This window comes from Spodoptera frugiperda, chromosome 10 (assembly GCF_023101765.2).
Source record: "Spodoptera frugiperda isolate SF20-4 chromosome 10, AGI-APGP_CSIRO_Sfru_2.0, whole genome shotgun sequence".
Taxonomy (NCBI): domain Eukaryota; kingdom Metazoa; phylum Arthropoda; class Insecta; order Lepidoptera; family Noctuidae; genus Spodoptera; species Spodoptera frugiperda.
In genome coordinates, this window is record NC_064221.1 from 4,272,900 (window position 1) to 4,292,494 (window position 19,595).

The 19,595-nt window shown below is 36.1% G+C and overlaps 2 protein-coding genes across 4 annotated transcripts in view; both read right to left on the minus strand.

The window, feature by feature from the left end:
* Positions 1-164: 164 nt before the first annotated feature.
* Positions 165-6,224, minus strand: LOC118277344 (death-associated protein 1). Its single transcript, XM_035596094.2, has 2 exons — positions 6,019-6,224; positions 165-5,293 (listed from the first exon to the last, which is right to left on the minus strand). Exons 1-2 carry the CDS (start codon positions 6,068-6,070, stop codon positions 5,037-5,039), a joined length of 309 nt encoding a protein of 102 aa, XP_035451987.1. The 5' UTR covers positions 6,071-6,224; the 3' UTR covers positions 165-5,036.
* A 725-nt stretch (positions 6,225-6,949) lies between these two features.
* The window catches only part of LOC118277290 (protein tyrosine phosphatase domain-containing protein 1), a 49,472-nt gene continuing 36,826 nt past the window's right edge, over positions 6,950-19,595 (minus strand). For all 3 annotated transcript variants that reach the window (XM_035596013.2, XM_050696329.1, XM_050696330.1), the window contains exons 6-13: positions 16,517-16,700; positions 15,971-16,091; positions 15,424-15,595; positions 14,826-14,959; positions 13,007-13,117; positions 12,305-12,442; positions 7,586-7,738; positions 6,950-7,112 (exon numbers count right to left, since the gene is read on the minus strand). In XM_035596013.2, coding sequence (XP_035451906.2) covers positions 6,951-7,112; positions 7,586-7,738; positions 12,305-12,442; positions 13,007-13,117; positions 14,826-14,959; positions 15,424-15,595; positions 15,971-16,091; positions 16,517-16,700 — 1,175 coding nt within the window. In that variant the 3' untranslated portion in view covers position 6,950. The remainder of the gene's footprint in view (positions 7,113-7,585; positions 7,739-12,304; positions 12,443-13,006; positions 13,118-14,825; positions 14,960-15,423; positions 15,596-15,970; positions 16,092-16,516; positions 16,701-19,595) is intronic.

Below are 19,595 nucleotides of genomic sequence, written 5' to 3' on the forward strand. Positions count from 1 at the left end.
AAAATCATCCCGTTTCCTACTCTTTTCGCCCCGGAACCCCGGTAACCCACTAGGTAGTCCGCAGCTTTGGGTCGGGCATCAGTCCTATTGGGCTGGGCCATCTGTTGTAGTGGTGTGGTGGTTTTAATTTTAAATTATTTCTGGGTTGAATAAAACACAATAGCTGGTTTTTAAACCAATTTATTTTAAAACTAATAATAAAAATATAAAAGAAATCGTTTCTTGAACTTAAGCTTGGCCAAACAAACACAAAGTAAGACCAATTACTAAACAAAATTAGGAAAAAAATATAATTAAGACATTTTTTTTTGTATTTTCATCTGCATTGCAATCATAAACTTAGGTACTATGTATAATTTTAGGAATGTGAACAAAATGCTTTAATTTATTATGTAATTTAGTGGCTTAGCACCAAATAAAATCAAAACTGCACTGGAACTAACACTAATAATTATCTAGATAGATTAATTTATATGCCTAGGTAGTGTCAAAGACAGGAATGAAAAAAATATACAGGGTGACTTTGAATTCGACGTATTCCTCTCGGGAGGTGATAGTACAACTAATTTCCTACAAAAATAGCCCTGAGGTCCTTGGGCGGAAAGTGGCTAGTTTCTGAGATATTCAACATTTTTGGTTTTGGTAAAAAAATCCCGAATTGATTACAAAAACATCAATAAATAAAAAAATACTGGTTGGATTTTAGTAATTTTAGTTTTAATCAGTTGTCAATACATCAGTTATCATTTATAAATAGTAATAATGGCAGAAATATCATTCGTTTTAAAATAGCAAGTAATTTCTTATCAAATTTTGTTTTGTGTCACTAATTTGGTCAATGGAAAACTGGATGTATTTCAAAAAAAATATATGACACTAAGCGTACAAACTATTAGAAAAACTTCCTTGGTTTATTAGCTACCCAGAAACGTAAAATTATTTTCCAAATTCTCAAAAACAAATGAATTAATTGATGATAAGTTAAAGAGAAAAGGGCAAATTCAAAAACATCTTAATTTGCAAAATTTTGTTCAAAGTGATCTCTCCTACGACGAATACATGCCTGAACACACTTCCTTATCTCTATGACGTTCACTCTTGGGCTGAATATGCGTCTTATTTCGTCATTATGTTCAAATATGTTTCGGAGAAGAATTTCAATGCACGGCCAATTCCCTCTGCATAAACAAGGGACTTCGTGTAAAAATCAACCAGCATTAGATTCTGGACACCGCGCTTACCATGTAATTGGACCCCCGTGCCAATATAACGCCTGAGAACCAAATCATCCAACCATTGCCCCACTGGAGTTCGATAGTGCGCTGGATAAACTATCACAATATTCATTATTAGCCACAAAAAAGTCAACGAAATCCAAAAAAAGCATAACATCGTTCGCGCATACGGTTTTAATTCAAATGTTTCCATGGGTATCATAAATAATTATTTGATTGGACCCTACTTTTCATCCAACAATTTTAATGGTGAGAATTATGAAGAACTTTAAGGAATGAGCTAGGGTCATTGTTTTAAATTTGAATTTAGAAACAAGATGAATTAACTTATTCTAATTATTGAATTAATTTATTAATTTGATTGACGAATTTATTCCACACGACGATTGTCAAGTGCATTATCGAACTACTGTACGGCAATGGTCGGATTCATTGATTCTCAGGCATTAGATTAGTAGGGCGGTTCAACTACATAGCATGCACAATGACCAGAACCTAACGCCGGGTGATTTTTACATGAAATCCCTTGTTTATACAGACGGAATTGGTCGTGTATCGAAATTCTTCGCCGAAACATATTTGAAGATAATGACGAAATAAGACGCATATTCAGTCCAAGAGTGACCGTCATTGAGATAAGGAAGCGTGTTCGGGCATGTATTCGTCACAGATGAAGTCACTTTGAATAAAATTTTGCAAATAAAGATGTTTTTGAAATTGCCCTTTTCTCTTTACACTCTACTTATCATCAATTAATTCATTTGTTTTTGAGAATTTGGAAAATAATTTTACGTTTCTGGGTAGCTAATAAACCAAGGAAGTTTTTCTAATAGTTTGTACGCTTAGTGTCATATATTTTTTTGAAATACATCCACTTTTCCATTGACCAAATTAGTGACACAAAACAAAATTTGATAAGAAATTACTTGCTATTTTAAAACGAATAATATTTCTGCCATTATTACTATTTATAAATGATAACTGATGTATTGGCAACTGATTAAAACTAAAATTACTAAAATCCAACCAGTATTTTTTTATTTATTGATGTTTTTGTAATCAATTCGGGATTTTTTTACCAAAACCAAAAATGTTGAATATCTCAGAAACTAGCCACTTTCCGCCCAAGGACCTCAGGGCAATTTTTGTAGGAAATTAGTTGTACTATCACCTCCCGAGAGGAATACGTCGAATTCAAAGTCACCCTGTATGTATGAAATTCTTTCATTACTAGTGACTGTGTGATTGACAGGCAACGCACAGCCAAAACTGCCAGAGTGCAGGTGTCAATAGCAGAAATTCCTAAGTAAACAGTGTCTAGAGAAAGTAGAAAACTCAATGTATGGGGATGACACTAACAAGTGTCAAAATTTACGTCAATCCCATATAATTTAGTTTTCTACTCTATTTGTAGAAAAGCGCTTAATGGCATTTGGCTACAGGAAAGCTGGTAAACTATTAACTGTCCAACTTAGTATTGACACACATTATGTTATTTAGTCTCATTTTCTCTTTTGAAGGACATACAGTAATATTGTATCGAATACTATCTTGCAAAGTCTGACATTCAACCTAGGCATATAAATAAAAAATCTGACTTAAAACTACTAATAACTATTTTCATTATTGCTTCAGTAAAAATTTCTCATAAAAACTTAATCAATCAAAATATTTTCAAATTTTATAACAACCAAAAATAAATTCCGTAATTTTTTAATCCCTGTATCGCCAGGGTTATAAAACCAACTTAATAAATAATTTTAAAAACTTTAGCGAGCAAAAATAGAATAAAATTTTGAAAAATATAATCGAAATAAAGCAAAAGAAATAAGCAGTCTTAGAGAAAAGCTTTAAAACATATTTGTGCAAACTGTAATGGACCATATATCATTAAATATTTTATTATATTCAACACTGGTTATCTTTATACTGAACTAACTAGTTATATATAATTATATATAATATTATTCCGCACATTATACACTTTTTTATATTCTAATTTCTAATTCAATGGTTGGTGTTCATACTTATAGAAGTAATATTTTTAAATGTACTTAAATCACTGTTATTCTACAAGTGACTGTAATTTTACTATATCAGTCATTTGAAATACTATTTATCGAAACTTAATAAAATAAAATAAAAAAGCCAATATAATCTGTTGCTCAATTCATAAAACCACATTTTGACACACATTATCAACAAATGAGGAACAATGTAGTTTTATTATCTTTTAGTGCAAATGAATGTGTAGTATGACCACCAACCACATATCTAAGTACAGTAACACACTTTAAAACAGTCAAATTACGAGGAATATTACTTTTATACAACATTAATTAACATCAATTGATATGGATGAGCAAACTATGTTTGAAAATTGACAGAAATATATTGGTGGTAGTAAAATCAATCTTATGATTATTAGAGAAACAGTTTTTTAGGTATAAAGTTGTAAAAGAAATGTTAAACTAGTAGTAGTAGATCCGATAGACACAAGGATATTAAATATGTGAAGGAATTTCTTTTTGCTGATAGCAAGTGAGTCTCCACTATTTAGTAGTTAACTATTCTGCCATTGTCATGGATCTTCAAACATAATTTGTTTTATTATAACTTTCGTGAGACATACTAAACTAATTATTATGTTATCAGCTTACTCACATAACTGTTTGACGAGGAACTCGACTAGTTTCAAGCCATGCTAGAAGCTCATATTCATGAGTTACAGCTAATAACATAATAATTTGCTTAATCAAAACGTGGCACCACAAAATATTTCGTAATCAAATAAAATGTCAATAAAGTTGTATTATTTTTAAAATTGTATCGTTTTCAGTGTAAATAATTTCTAGACAGAAAACCAGTCAGTCAATAAATGCATTAAAACTATTTTATAATTATAATACGCATTTATTAGCTATAATGATTTTAATCTTAGAAGTCCAGTTATTATTTCCTTAGCAATTAGATTGGTATAATCACAAGATTTTTTCTCATCAATAACATGTTTTTTTTTTAATACAAAATATTTCTTCAATCAATCTAATCACTAAGGTTTATATGGTTATAACTTGGCAACATTCAATGATATGATATTTTGATGCTGGCAATACTTTTAATATGTTGTTTTGAGTCGGAATGGCGCGAAGTTAGAACCATATGTTTAGTTTTGTTTACATTAGGTATTTGAACAAAATGAATAGAAATAATTTTGAAATGGAATGTTTATGTTTGAACAGTTGTTTAGCTATGACGAAATAGATCTATGTTTTTAGAGAAAGCTTAAAGTCAATCCCGATTAAAATATTTTTTGTGTGTGTATATTTTTGTCGTTACTAAGTAACCAAGAGTAGCTGCTACCAAATTAGGCTACCAATATTATCAAGGTGACGATATATTTATTTATCACTACAGTAGTGTCTGCATCTACACCGAAATGTCCAGTACCTAATGTAAACAGTTTGATAAAGTTATCAAGGCAGATAGATAAACAAACAGAAATATTCTTATTGCATAACATACATTTATCAATATGAAATCACTTGAAAATTAGTTAATTAAACGAGGCAGAATATTTTAATTTGTAAACAATTCACATTAACATTTTAACAAATTTATTTTATCTATTTTTTTTAAACAACATGCGTTTTATATTGTCAATATTTAATAACTGTACTATTCCGTTTAAAATCTAAGGCAGTAATCAAGTAGTGATTGAAAATTATTGCGTTATATTAAACATTGAATATCTCCGTTACCTGCGGATCTATCTAACCTTAATACTTTTAACGATATGATCTATTTTCGGGGCTGTTGGATATTTGTTTGCGGTTTAAAATTGACGTGCACTGGTGGCTTAGGACTGTGAGCCACTTGTGCGGCTTCTGGTGTGAAGTCCGCATTACCTCTATTCGGTGCTCCGGAGATGGAGACTGGGTTAGAAGGCACGGGTGAAGGGCCGGATAGACCGGTCAGGTCCTCGTTGGCTGGCTCCTTGCTGCTGTCCTTGCTATGTGGACTCTTGTGCTGGGTAATTCTCATGCCTCCGGCTTTGACTGTAATTTAAAAGTTGGGAACGGTAAAATCTTTAAAAGATTACTCGATATATACTAATGTTTGGTTGTAATCAGTATGAAAATTGAATTTGCTATGCTATTGAAGTTTTGATGGATTTATCAACTATTTTGTGTTTCAAACCAAGTACATATTTAAACCATTTGAATTACACAATGTTATTATTACACAATAGTAGGATAGTAATAATATTGTGTAATTCATATTAGTCCCAATATTGTGTAATTCAACTTAACAAGTCCTTCTCATCAAGTATTCCAATAAGATTCTAATTAGATAGGTACCGGTAAAAATATTGACTTAAAAACAAAAACTGTCTAGCTTTGATAAAAAAACAAGTGGTTTAAGCATAAAAGTAGGTATGCTAAGCCTCAAATGACCGCCTCGTGACCTTGACGCCTTAATTCTTTGTTTGACAACACGCAATCCATGTATCATGGAAAATATAAGTTAAAATGACGTCATAAACAAATTCAAGGCCTGATCTACCTGATAGCAACGCGGTTTAACTTTATTTTATTACCTAAACATGTTTTTGATACAAAATTTCACATTTCCTAACGTTCTAAAGCGATATTGTAGGTCAATATTAAATATCAACAGTTGTTTATAACTTTAACATTTCTATTTCCTGTTTGCGAAGGAAAATGCAGAAGTTTTTAGACTCGTTTACACATAAACAAAGGCATTCGAACTAAGTTTTTACCTGCCGGGGGATGGCCAGCCTTAAGTTGGGAAGTTTCTTCAGTGGACGACATGATTCAAGCGATATTATTACGATTGTATTTAATAAAAGATGCCAACGCTACACTACTCAGTTATAGGTAATATTGTACCAAAAATACGACGTGTAATTACGATTCGATGACACGGCACGTACTTTTCGATAGCAATGGGCGAAATGTCAAAATGTTAGTGTTGTGGACGTTGTTATAATATGGTGTTTTAGTCGACTATTTGTACTGTATTAGATTAATTTTTTATAGACCAACGGCTTTACATCGATAACACATTAGAAATCAAATTCTGTATTCAATATAATTGTATATCTAATAGTCATACACGGGGAAATATTTGCTTAAAATATCGTTTTCTCATAAAACTAAATCGACTAAAGTTATATAGGTATCGATTATTCACAAACATTGCCAACAGGACCTTTTTAGTATAATATTTTAACTCACTCTCAATAGATGGCGCTGGATGCACGAATGTTATCAACTTTATTTATTTTGCGAATAATAAAATTGTATAATCAAGTGTAATTTTTTATTCTAAATTAACTTGTATAAACTGTCCGATTCTACATAAATAATTAATTGTCTGATTGATTATTTAACTCGTCTGACTTGTCGCAACATACACACACTAACATTATTCTTTAAAATGCATAAAATTTATATTTCCGCCTGAAGAAAACATTTTCTTACGATACCTCCACGAATTTCAATGTATAAAGATAGCTATTTCACTTTTTTGAATAGTGAACATTGGCAATATTAGTTCATCCATATCGGAATCAGAACCAATATCATATTTAATAAGATCGACAATGATAGTAGTTAACGTCAGGTACCTATTTGAAACTGTAATAAAATCTTTAATCAAGAGAAAGGAGAAATAAAATGAAATACAAGTTTATTTCCAAGCTTTTATTCTGAACCGCTGAGGCCGCTGAGGTACGACCACGTCGGCGTCGTCCCTGCCCGGCTTCACCATGTCTTTCTGCAGTTCCATGATCATTCGCAGCATGAAGTTGATCACCTGGCTGCAAGTGCCGTCTCGCAGTCTTTGGAAGTCCTGGGAGGGAAATGAACCTTTAATTTTCAAAATTCTTAGTCTTCCAAAGTTACTTCAGAAAATATGCAGAAATTAATTGTTGTTTGGCATCTGCAATGTAATTTTAAAAGACAAATTTAGTTGCTAACTAACTATGATTTTTAAAGTAACCCTTACGCGACAGGTGTTATACTGAATAAAAAATAGGCAATTTGAGAACTTTCTCCATTTTTTACCTTCGCTTCGGTTAAAAAACGCTAGGATATTTTAATATCCTAGAGGAGGAACTGGGTACTCAAAATTTGAGAGTGAGTTCCAGAGATGAAATTGACTGTTTTATGAAACGAAGTCTATCTAATATAAAAAAATCTCACAAACAAACAAAAAGAATACTTCTTTGCTCTCCATACCACTTGTCCCCGATCAACAGACTGTTTGGCTCTATTCTACCCATACCTACCAATCCAAATAAATCTTTATAGAACCATAGGTACCTTTCGTGTAGGAAGACATCGTCCATTGACACTGACAGTCTGGTGCGTGAGCGAGGCGAGCAGACGTTTGAGGATGTCCACCTTCTTGTTGGCAGCGAGCGGCCGGAGACGGGTCACGAAGCGGAGCAGATACTCGATTAGCATTATATCCTCCTGGAGAGAAATTAGGGGGTTAAAATGGTTGAGAAAAAGAAAGTTAGGTACCTCATGGTCTACTTTTAGGGAGATTAGTAATAAAACTTTGTAAAAGTTTTTTTTTAAAGTTGGGACACTTTGGACGATTACTTTTTTATGTTTTTGAATTTAAATTGCAAGCATATAGTTTCTCGCAAGAATAGCAGATAAGCTATATGCTCCCAATTAAAAAAACTTTAATCTATATTATTTATATTATATATTATTATATTATATATTACTAGCTGGTGCCCGCGAACTCCGTTTCGCCAAGAGATGTTAATGCGCCAACAGAAGATAAAAAACTATTATAATAGAGTCATTTCCGTATGTTTTTAAAGTGAAGGTGTTGCATGCCAGTTAAATAACCACTTCTCATATATGTTGATCAGGACACTTTGTACTTCCACATAACATTAAGGGATACTGTAAGGTATCATAGGCACGGTGTGTTTCACTTATTCTCTTTAGTTGATCGTCGTGAGTACGGAGCACAATGTCCCTCCGGTCACATTCCTGGTCCACTAACAGTACAGCAACTTCGTTTGTAGTAGGCGCATTGTATCGACCAGGATGTGATCCTGTTGGCCTTTTATCAGCGGAAATTACAAACTTATAATTGTTGTGCTCATCATTCGAGACAGATTGAAGCGCCGCTTTAAAACTGTTAACGTAAGGGTTAACACTATGCAGCATGTTTTGGAGGCTGCATACCAAACTTGAGTTTAAATTAGGGATATATTGTTGCCTAATATTTGCCTGCTGTTGGTAGTTATTAACAAAATATATTTGTAAAAACCTTGGTTCATCTGTCGGTAACAAAGATCCTATCAGATGGTATACTTGGCCTTGCACTTTGAAAGTAGGCATAAATGCCGCTTCAGTGATTTGTTTCGCTCCAAACGAAGTCATTTGGAACGCGCTGTTGTAGGCTCGTATATGTTCCAAAAAGTGTCTCGATTGCGGATGTTCTCCATTTAACAATTGTTTCAAAAGTTCCGGTGGTTCTTGTATACGCTCTAACTTAACTTTACCGGATGCACAACACATTCCTTTGGGCTCTCCGTGCCACTTAAAGGCACTGCAATGCGGGCATATTTCATCCATTGAGCCTAGATGAGTATATTCGGCATATTTTATTATTGAGTCATAATTAAATCCACTTTTTTCTTTTTCTATCCATGGCAACTCTCCAAAGTCGTATACCATCGAAGCATCATCTTCGCCAGGTGACAACCTAAGAACAACATGACGCAGCCGGTCTTCTTCTAACTGTATCAATCGGGTGTCACTGGATTGTGTTTGCCTCAATTCTTGCACACGACTCCTTTCTTCTTCCAGGTGATTAGCAGTAATTTCCTGTTGTTCGTAGTAGCGACTGCGAGCAGCCGACAGACGCAAATCATGTTGTTCATCGCTTTCGAACATCCGGGATATTTCATGGCGATGGCGATCCGCAGACAGCCGTGAACTTCTTTCCTCATCTGTTTCTAGAGAACGTGAGATTGCACGGCGAGAACGGTCAGCTGAGAGCCGATCTTCACGCTGTGTGAATGTCTCAGACTCGCGAGATGTGGCGTGACGTTCACGGTCAGCAGTGAGACGCTCTTCACGCTGAGTGAATGACTCAGACTCGCGGGATGTGGCGTGACGTTCACGGTCAGTAGAGAGACGCTCTTCACGCTGAGTGAATGACTCGGACTCGCGAGATACGATATGACGCTCACGGTCAGCAGTGAGACGCTCTTCACGCTGAGTGAATGACTCAGACTCGCGGGATGTGGCGTGACGTTCACGGTCAGTAGAGAGACGCTCTTCACGCTGAGTGAATGACTCGGACTCGCGAGATACGATATGACGCTCACGGTCAGCAGTGAGACGCTCTTCACGCTGAGTGAATGACTCGGACTCGCGAGATACGACATGACGCTCACGGTCGGCTGTAAGGCGTGCTTCATGCTGATTCATCGTTTCTGAGGCGCGTGAACCAGCTACTTGTTCTCGAACCGTAGCTAATCTTTCTTCTCTTTGCGAAGCTGTTTCCGAAGATACCAATTCAGCATAATATTCCCGCCTCGCAGCTAAACGTGCCTCATGTTCTTCCTCAGTTTCTTGAGATCTAACTTGTCTCTGGCGTTTAGAGGCTTTCGAATATTGAGAAAGACCTGATTTCTTTCGTCTAGGCATAATGATTCTTGTCACAATATTACTTGGACTAAGAACTGTAGAGTATAAGATTTTGTTGGCTGCTCCCCTGCGTTACCGGGTAGGCTACTTCCAAATTATTATACGTAAACCACAAATGGGAGTTTTAGCCAGTATTGAACTGTTACCGCCTTCACCGCCTGGAGGTACTCCCAGCTTATGTTATTATTGTTATTTCTTACATAATCACGGGACCACAGGGTCCCGGACCTTTGGAAGGCGTACGAGGGGCCGAAGCCAACTCGCAGAGGCCCGTTGAACAATTTTAATCTAAATGTAATGGGACATCAGCCGGCGATTATCCCTGTATGCACTATGGAAGTACACCAAAGGACAATCCCCGGTTGATGCAGGACTATTGTGAGATATGGTAAAAGGAAATGATAGGGATATGGGTGTGGGTGGCTGTGGAATAGTTAACCGGTTAACTATGGGGACTATGGCCCCTGCCCCTGACCAATATTGAGAAATACGGATAAACAGGCAGGGGGTGACTCGCAAACTCAATAGTGGGCCCTCTGAAACGGCCGCTAGCATGTAGCGACAAGGGAAGCAACATCCGTTGAGCTGCTTGAGGAAGGGAGGGCATCCCACGGCTATCAGAGCAATCCCGGAAGTACGGTCAAGACCCCTACCAGCATCTTACTGGGATACGTCCTTCCCCCAAGTGGAGCTGAAGGCAACTCCACTCTTGCGAATCTCCACTCAAACCAGCCGATTAAGGCAAGAGTGAGGTAGGAGAGGCCACTCCGGATAGTCACGAGTACTAACCGGAGTTAAAAAGTAGGGCCTCTCCCGGGAGTCAGGTCCGTGGGGTCGCCACTGCCCAACAGCTCGCCACAAGCTGCCTTGCGGACTTTATTGTTATTATTATTATGATTCTTTAAACAGGTAAATGTCACAAAACGAAGGGCAATTCACGTAAAAAGCGTTAATTTTCATCGATTTAGCTTCAAAATTAACGGAGTTCCATGGAAACTTACCCCCCCTTTTTCAGCCCCTATTAGGCATATTTTCCAAAAATCCTCATTGCATCATTCTTAATTTGTAACCAAATAGCCGAATATTAATTTTAATCGAATTAGCTTCAAAACTGACGGAGTTTCATACAAACTTACTCCTCCCCTTTTTACCCCCTTTAAGGGCGAATTTCCAAAAAAAGGATAGCCTATATGTTAGCGAGGACTAATAGCTATATAACAAAAAAGTTTCATCAAAATCCGTCCAGTAGTTTTTGCGTGAAAAGCGAACAACAAACAGACAGACAAAATTTTTTTAAATCATGTTTTTCGCTTCTGTTGGTTGAATAAAGATCCCCCATCTTATTTTTTCTTAAATATCTGTAATGTACAGACATGGAGTTGTTATAATTTTATTATATGTATAGATATTATATTATATTATATAATTATATATATAATATTATATAGCTGAAGAATTTGTTTGTTTGATTGTTTGAACGTTTGTTTGTTTGAACACGCTAATCTCCAGAACTACTGCACCGATTTGAATAATTCTTTTTGTGTTGAATAGTGCATGTATCGAGGAAGGCTATAGGCTATATAACATCACGCTATGACCAATTGGAACCAAGCAGAGCGGGTGAAACCGCGCGGAAGTAGCTAGTATTACCTATTTTTTATAAATCTATATATTAATATACGTGATGCAAAAACTTTATACCCCTTTTTACGAAAATTGCGCGGACGTAGGAGCATAAAATTTGGAAGTGCAGAACGCTAATATTTTTCAAAAATAATGCTTATAAAGTACATTAAATCAATAAATAAAACATTACACACACTACCATGCAGAATATGTGATCGTATTTGATAAAACGTCAAAATTGACAGACATTGCGATGATATTCTCACGTCTTATATGAATAGAGTTTTATAAAAGAGTTTGTTTAAGTTTGAGTTAAATAAAAATTATCCTTGAACGTATGTTAAGTGGTACTGTAAATTAAATCGTATATGGTCGAATTTCGACCACTAGGCGACCACTAGTGATGAATAAATGATGATGATAAATTATATTTATTTTTGCTCTCAAATAACTAGATGAGGCCTAATCTCTATCAGAATTGGATCTAAGCATTGCTTTAAGTTTTTAGTAGATTAGTCGCCTAATAGTTGGTGTATTCTTAATCATCGAATTATTAGGAGCGAGGGAACAGATTACACACAATTGGGAATAATAATGGGTTACAACTGATTGGTTTGGACTGGATAACTAACTGTGTAGGCCACTCGGTTGTCTTTCAAGAAGAAAATACTTGTGACTCCTTTGGTGTTTTTCCATAAAAATATAGGTTCCAAATAAATTTTGTCACCATACCATTGTCAACGCTAGAGCACAGGACTCCACGTTGTATGCTCTCCCCACGATGAGGGAGAGGTCCTCTCGGTCCAGTACTGGCTGCTTCAGGCCCTCCAGCCACTCGAACAGTAGACCCGTCAGGATTGTAGGATCCTCCTGAATATAACAAGCTTTGTAAAACACAAAGACATCCAAGATTCCCTTTGTTCTTCGAAGGCAGCAAGCAGATTTAATGTGGGTTTGCGTGACTCGGGAATCGCGGTCAAGACTACTGCAGGCAGTTGCTAAACTAGATTAGGTCTAGTTTAACAAAAAATCATGGTTTATTCACGTACATTAATGGAGAAAAGCTCTACTAGTTTCGAGTAACAGAGAGACTCGGTAGTACTCTGTAGAGTAGGTTGCGCGACGTCGCCGCGTCTGCGCACGCTGCTCATGATGAAGAGTAGCTCTGTGCGTTGCGTTAGCGTTTCTCCATTAATGTACGAGATTAAACCGAGATTTTTTTTTAGTTAATTTAGTAAGTCTCACAATAGTTATAATAAAAATTAAATAATGGTTTTTCATTTCCTGTAAAAGTCATTATGATAATGACAAATATCCAACTCTTTTGTCTTCTCACACGAAGAAGGAGTGAGCATTATTATCAAAAAATAGGTCTAGTTTAGTGCGTCGTCTAATGCTAGGTAATCAATTAAAATAATATTAACGCCATCTGACCTCAACGTTGATCTTATCAAACGCATCCCTCTGCTGGTTGATATCGTTCCTCAGCTGCTTCAAATACTTCTGCCTCTCGTCTGGAAGACTATGGTGGTCTACTGTGAACGCCTGGAAAGAAGACACGGTCTTGAATGTCTTTGAGTATGATTCATTGATTTCTAGGTAAAAGTTAGCTCTATTTAAAATACTGGCTCATTAGAATTTGGTACTGGTTCGTTGGTCGAGTGGTTGCAAGTGCGACTGCTGGGCAAGGGGTCTCAGGTTCAATTCCCAGGTCAGATACAGTATTAATGGGATTTTTCAGTTAGAAACTAAGCGTAATTCATATATATATTTTGTGTTTCTGTACCGATTTCTATGATTATTTTTTTATTAAATAGGTTATTATTTTAACATTTTTTAATTAGGGATGAATGAATGTCATAACGTAAGAATAGGTAGACAAATATAATCAGAAAGCTCCGAACTGCTAAGCTATCGGGAGTTATACGTGTTATTGTGAGTCAACCATAAAAGATAGACATTTGCTGTCGTGGAATATTTTTTAAACAATTTTAAGGAGAACATTTCCGTCATACATGATTTCTGTGTAGCTTTAACCATTAAGGCTGCACACGCGACGGAAGCTTCAAAAATGGAATAAGTTCTCCGATTTTCCCAATATTTCCCTTCACTGCTCTGCTCCTATTGATCGTAGCGTGATGAAAAAATACTATAACCTGCCCAGGAGTATGAAGAACAATTGTACCAAGTTTCTTTGAAATCTGTCTAGTGGTTTTTGTTTCTATAAGGAACATACAGACAGACAGACAGACAGACAAAAAAAAATCTGATTGATTTTTTGGCGTCAGTATCGATCTACTAATCACCCGCTGATAGTTATTTTGGAAATATATTTCATGTACAGAATTGACCTCTCTACAGATTTATTATAAGTATATATAGATATAGATTAGTGAAAAGTGGGTGTACAATGTAGGTACTGGCATTACGTGCTGTAATGTGCACCTCAACCTAACCCCTTGGGGGGTAAAACGCGTGACGAGACCATACGTTTAAGGTCTTTTTGGCAGTTTCTTTTAGCTAAATACGCAAACACGGTATCTATCTTTCTTCCTAGAAGGATAAATAATATAAATATCTGTGACTGAAGTTTTTCGAGTTATTTTTAATTAACGTTGCTGATCTCTTGATCTCATAAAGACTTAAACCATAATCAAGTTTAATTAACTTGGTTTAAGTTACGAGTAATCTAACAACGCGGTAATTAAAAATCACATCTATGCAGTGATCAGAATAAATATTAGGTTTTAAATAGAATGAATAGCTAATCATGTTCGTTGCGCAAGGAACACTATAATTTTATGTTAAGTTGCTGTTTAAAAACACACTTTGCTAGAACGTGTCGTCGCTGTTTTTCTAAGATTTTCCTTAAAATTATTTTTTATTTAATAGAAGTAGAACAACGTTAGCCTAGTCCACTACAAACCACACAATACTGATAAAATGGTTTAAGTCCGACTTGCAACATGTCATCATGCCTTAAGTGAGGCATGTGTTAGACGCTTACTCTTACAGAAAATTATACCTGAGTGAAAGTAATATAAAAGTAAATAATGGGGACTCTACCAGGTGTGAATCTCTAGTTCTTCATCCAATAGGGCTTTAATTAGCTATGGTCACATCATTGGACGTTCAATATTTGACAGCTGCAATGATTGGACAAAAAGACTTCTTGCTAAATTAGCCCCATCATGAGCAAAAAAGAAAGAAACAGTGGCTCCCATTGACCATTACTATAATCAGGGTAACCAACCTCATGTATCTGCAGAGCCGGTATGCTGCCATTGTTGGCAGTGCCAGTGATCCTGCTGACCGACTCCAGGTTCCTCTCGATATCCTCTTCCACTGGGTCTCGCCATTCCACCATTGGTAGAGCTGTTACTTGGTCTGTGAAGAAAATGGTTACATTGCTTGTAATTTCTACATTGCTTATTTGTCTATTTTATGGCAGTTGTGTTAGATGGATATCTACAATGATGTTCAACGTGTGTTAGTAAAACTCAGATTATAAGTATTATTATATAATATATTCCTCACAAATAGAATACTAAATTAATCTTTTACAGTTGATCTTTATCTGCTACCCTTAGTATGAGTTTGCTTTACGTTTAAAGTAATCGAAACGAGAGCGCATTCGGCGTTTTGGTTCGCCGGTTCGAATGCACCAACCAATCAGAGTCAAATGCACTCGTTTCGTTTTCGTTCAACGTAAAGCAAACTCATACTAAGGGTACAGGTAAACCGCATAATACCAAACAATAGCAGTTAGTCTTAATTTTACCTATCCTATGTATCATTTCCAAACGATTTTTATCTTCTCTTCTTTAATAATAGTGTCCTTAACTCCTTACCAAGTTCAGTGGCGGCTTCCTCCGGAGTGGTGGGGTCTGGTGGCTTCGTCTTCCGAAGCTTGTACACCATGAAGGATTTATAGAAAGGTTTGTTCTTGATACGGAAGTCCATGCCCACGCTCTGGTGACACCCACACAGCTTCAGGAGACGCTCGCAGAGGCAGTATACTATCTGGAAACGGTTTGAGTAAAATATTAGTACCCTGCTTTGTTGATGGTAATATATTCATTCTTAACATAACCGGCCAATTACCTCCCTTCTCAATCTTCCCAATCCCTGATTCCCCAAGAACCCTTAAATTCCTTACTCCCAAAGACTGGCAAGGCACTTATAACGCTTCTGATGTTTCGGGTCTCCACTGGGCCGGCGATTGCTTACCATCAGGTGATCCAGGTGAGGTGGTCAGCTCGTTTGCTGGCTTATAACGTGCAACAAAAAAAAAATATATAATTTGAGAAATGATGTACGGTACATCTGTACATTTAGCAAATATCCTCTCCTCTTCTGAAATGGAGATAACCAGTGTAATAAGATCTTAGTATTTACCTTTGGCAGTTCCCTAAAAGCTCTCTCCTCGAGGCCATGTAAAGTGGCCCGCTGTCGGTACAGATACTGTTTCAGCGTGAACTCTGATGTCTTCTTGTCTTTTGTCAAGTTTAGGGTTTCTCTAAAAAGAAAGAAAGTATTTAATTCATACACATTACCAAGACACTCAAGGCATTACTTAATAGTCATGTGAAAATGTTAGCGGTTGCCTCGCACAGAGACAATCTTCCACGCAGTACTCTACTGAAACCATAAATGAAAATTAGAACTTAAGACGGGATATTTACCATGTTTATTAATGTCTAGGAGTTATTAGTTTCCGATATTTCGGCACTGTTGCATTGCAAGCGCCATGATCACGGATGAACTCATTCGTGATCATGATCATCAGTTCATCCTTCATCATAGACATTAATAAACATGGTAAATATCCCGTTTTAAGTTTAAATGTTAGTGTTTGTGTCAGTTTAAAAACTTATAAATGAAAATACCTAGATAACAGTTTTAGTGTCAGTTTTTAAGAGTACCAGTTACAGATTTACTTACTTGGAACTGAACACAATGGTCTGCGGCAGCATGTAGTGCTCAAACTGCTGGACACACAGGATCTGGCCAGATGTCTGCACTGACTTAGGTCTCTTCTTGCGGACTAGGCGGATGGCATCATTGGCTCTGATGCGGAGAGAGTAGACTAGGTAGCAGGCTATCAGGACACCTGTCCGGCCTAGACCTGGAGGTGGAAAGAGAATAGATGTTAGTTTTTTTAAAGCGTTGCCCCACACTAGGTTTTTCTCCTGTGTCGTGGGTGCGTTTACAAACATACAAGTTCACATACACATGACATTCTGACTCGAAACAACAATTTGTGGATCACACAAAGAGTTGCTCCGTGTGGGAATCGAACCCGCTACACGTTGCACGGCAGCCAGTTATCCAGCCACCGCGCCAACCGTGCAGGCACACACTTGGACTTTTTTGCGCGAAGATTTTAAGGGAATTTATAAGTGTGAGAGACGTTACAAGTACCCATGAGCATTTGTAGATATTTAACAGGTAAACTATGTAACCAATGTTATACTTTTTCAATAACGTTGCCGGTATCGGATTTTCTCCTGTGTCGTATGTCGTAGTGTCGAAGGTGATTACCACTTTTTTTAAAAAAAATAGGTTTATTTTAATTATGACATAAGACTGCATGCCAATTTGATTATAATCATTGTGTTTTACATTGTATGCTAATACTGAATGTTTTTCCTGCCTAATGTTTATTATTGTAGCTAGTATGTCTATAATTTGTATCATGCATGACTAAGCAAATTAGGAAAATGATAGATATGTCTATAAAAACTAGGTATGCAGAATCTAGCTCAGGAGAACAGCGTTCTGTCTATTCTCTACCTTTTCTTGGTCAAGGAACACCATTAATAACATTTTTGTAAGGTTAGGGATTACTATAACTACCTATTGGTTTTTCCTCTGGTCTCATACAAGATTTTATATAGAGCTGTGAGGTTCGTGAAAAGTGCCTTTGATAATTGGAATAAATGATTTTGACTTTAAATTGACTATAGATCCATTATTAATAGCTATGCTGTATATCCTACGTGCCGTACGACCGCTCTGCCAATCCTTCTGCAAAAGAACAGGGTGTCACCTATGTATACTAATATATCAGGCTGAAGGGTTTCTTTGTTTGTTTGATCGGGCTTATCTCTGGAACTACAGGTTTGATTTCAACAATAATTTTTGTGTTGAATAGTCCATTTATCGAGAAAGGCTATAGACTACAAAACATCACACTAAAACACATAGAAGCCGAGCAGAGCGGGTAAAACCATGCGAGAGAAGCTAGTATTAAATATATACCGCTTGCTATGCCGGAAAGAATTTATGCACATGCAACTACCATAAGCGATGCAGTTGGCATTGACACTGTGTTCTTATAATGATCTGTAATTTATAGGAAAACAACTAAACGCGTATAATTAACTAACTAGATCTTTTCCGTATAATGTACACACATAATATTAGCTTGCATTTTTCTAATTCTCTCAGGAAATCTTGTGTTTTGAACTTATTTATCAGCAAATCAATTACGATATCTCAGTTGATCAAATCAAATGAGGTACACGTACTACACCACTATACTCCCGCGTGGTTTCATTCGCTGCTGGACTTCTCTTGGTCATAGCATGATGTTTTACCCATAAGCCTATTAGCCTTCCTCGATAAATGCAATATCCAACACAGAAAGAACAATTCAAATCGGTTCAGCAATTTCGGAGATAAGCTCGTTCAAACAAAAAAAAAAGATCTATAGGAGTCGAGCAGAGTGGGTGAAACCGCGCGGAAGTAGCTAATTCGTTCCTTTTTAAGTAAGAAGATTCAAGTAACAGAGGAAACTGGAAATAATATATATTAAAACAACACCTACCAACTGTTTATTTTATGACCTTTGATATACATTAAAAAAATTGTCACGCAACGGTTGAGCTTGCTAGTCACATTTTCTTTGGTCATCGTATATAGTAGTCAAAAGGTTAAAGAGTGCAGAGACGAACTAGGTCCGAATAGAACGACTACTATGGGCTCCGCAAAATTGATTGAAGTCTCTCATTAGTAAAACAAGTTCTTTATTCGTATTCACAGGAATTATTAATACATATAATAAAAAAACATCAGTGTCCAGAATCTAAACTGATTCATTTAAACTAGAATACCTATTTAAATCTCATTTTTCAATAAATATAAGACATGCTATTAAATTATCTTTTCATTTGAATGTTTATCTAGAGTTTAGACACTGGTTATTTAACTTGGACACATTGTTAGTTTGCATAATGACAGTGAAAGCCAAGTGCATAGTAATGTGTCGGTATAGTACATTAGTATTTCAGTCACATTTGACCCCTTTGATTACCATATCTAAACTTCAGTTAAACAAGTTACGTAATAAAATTTAGGCACTAAATCACAGGCTATACCTATTTACAGAAAAATAAATAAATACATAATGTAATGTTTTATTAATATTTTAATTTCTTTTTGTGTAATTTATAAAAAACAAAACATGTCGTAACATGTGAATACATGTACATCATTAAACTAGAATGAAACTAATACTACAAAACCTTTAACCAACTTAAAGAAAAAATAAATAAATTAAATAATAATACCTATTGTTTGCCAACCCGCGTTGCGTTGTGTTTTATCGTGTAAGGGAGGTTACCAGAGGGCCAATTAATTCAATCTCTCCAAATCCCAATTCCCCTACAATCCTCAAATTCCTAACCCCGAAAAGGCGGGCAACGCCCTTGTTACGCCTCTGGTGTTTCGGGTGTCCATGAGCGGCGCCGATTGCTTACCATCAAGTGGTCCACAGGCAGTCTAGACGTGAATAAAATGAAGGTTTTTTGATAAACAAATAATGTTATCTATATATTAATACGTGATGCAAAAACTTTGCCCACTGTTTTACGAAAATTGCGCGGACGTAGGAGCATAAAATTTTTTACACTTATAGTTTATGTTAAAGTCAAAGTCAAAATCATTTATTTCAAATAGACCAGGAAGGCACTTTTGAACGTCAAAGCAAATATAATAATATTAATAACGTCTGTCTGTC

What these genes read in the sequence shown, in the direction of transcription:
- LOC118277344 (XM_035596094.2), bottom strand. Translation starts at nt 6,070, where the DNA reads ATGTCGTCCACTGAAGAAACTTCCCAACTTAAGGCTGGCCATCCCCCG. An exon ending in GGCTGGCCATCCCCCGGCAG is followed by an intron (nt 5,294 to 6,018) that starts GTAAAAACTTAG and finishes TTTAAATTACAG; the next exon opens with TCAAAGCCGGAGGCATGAGA.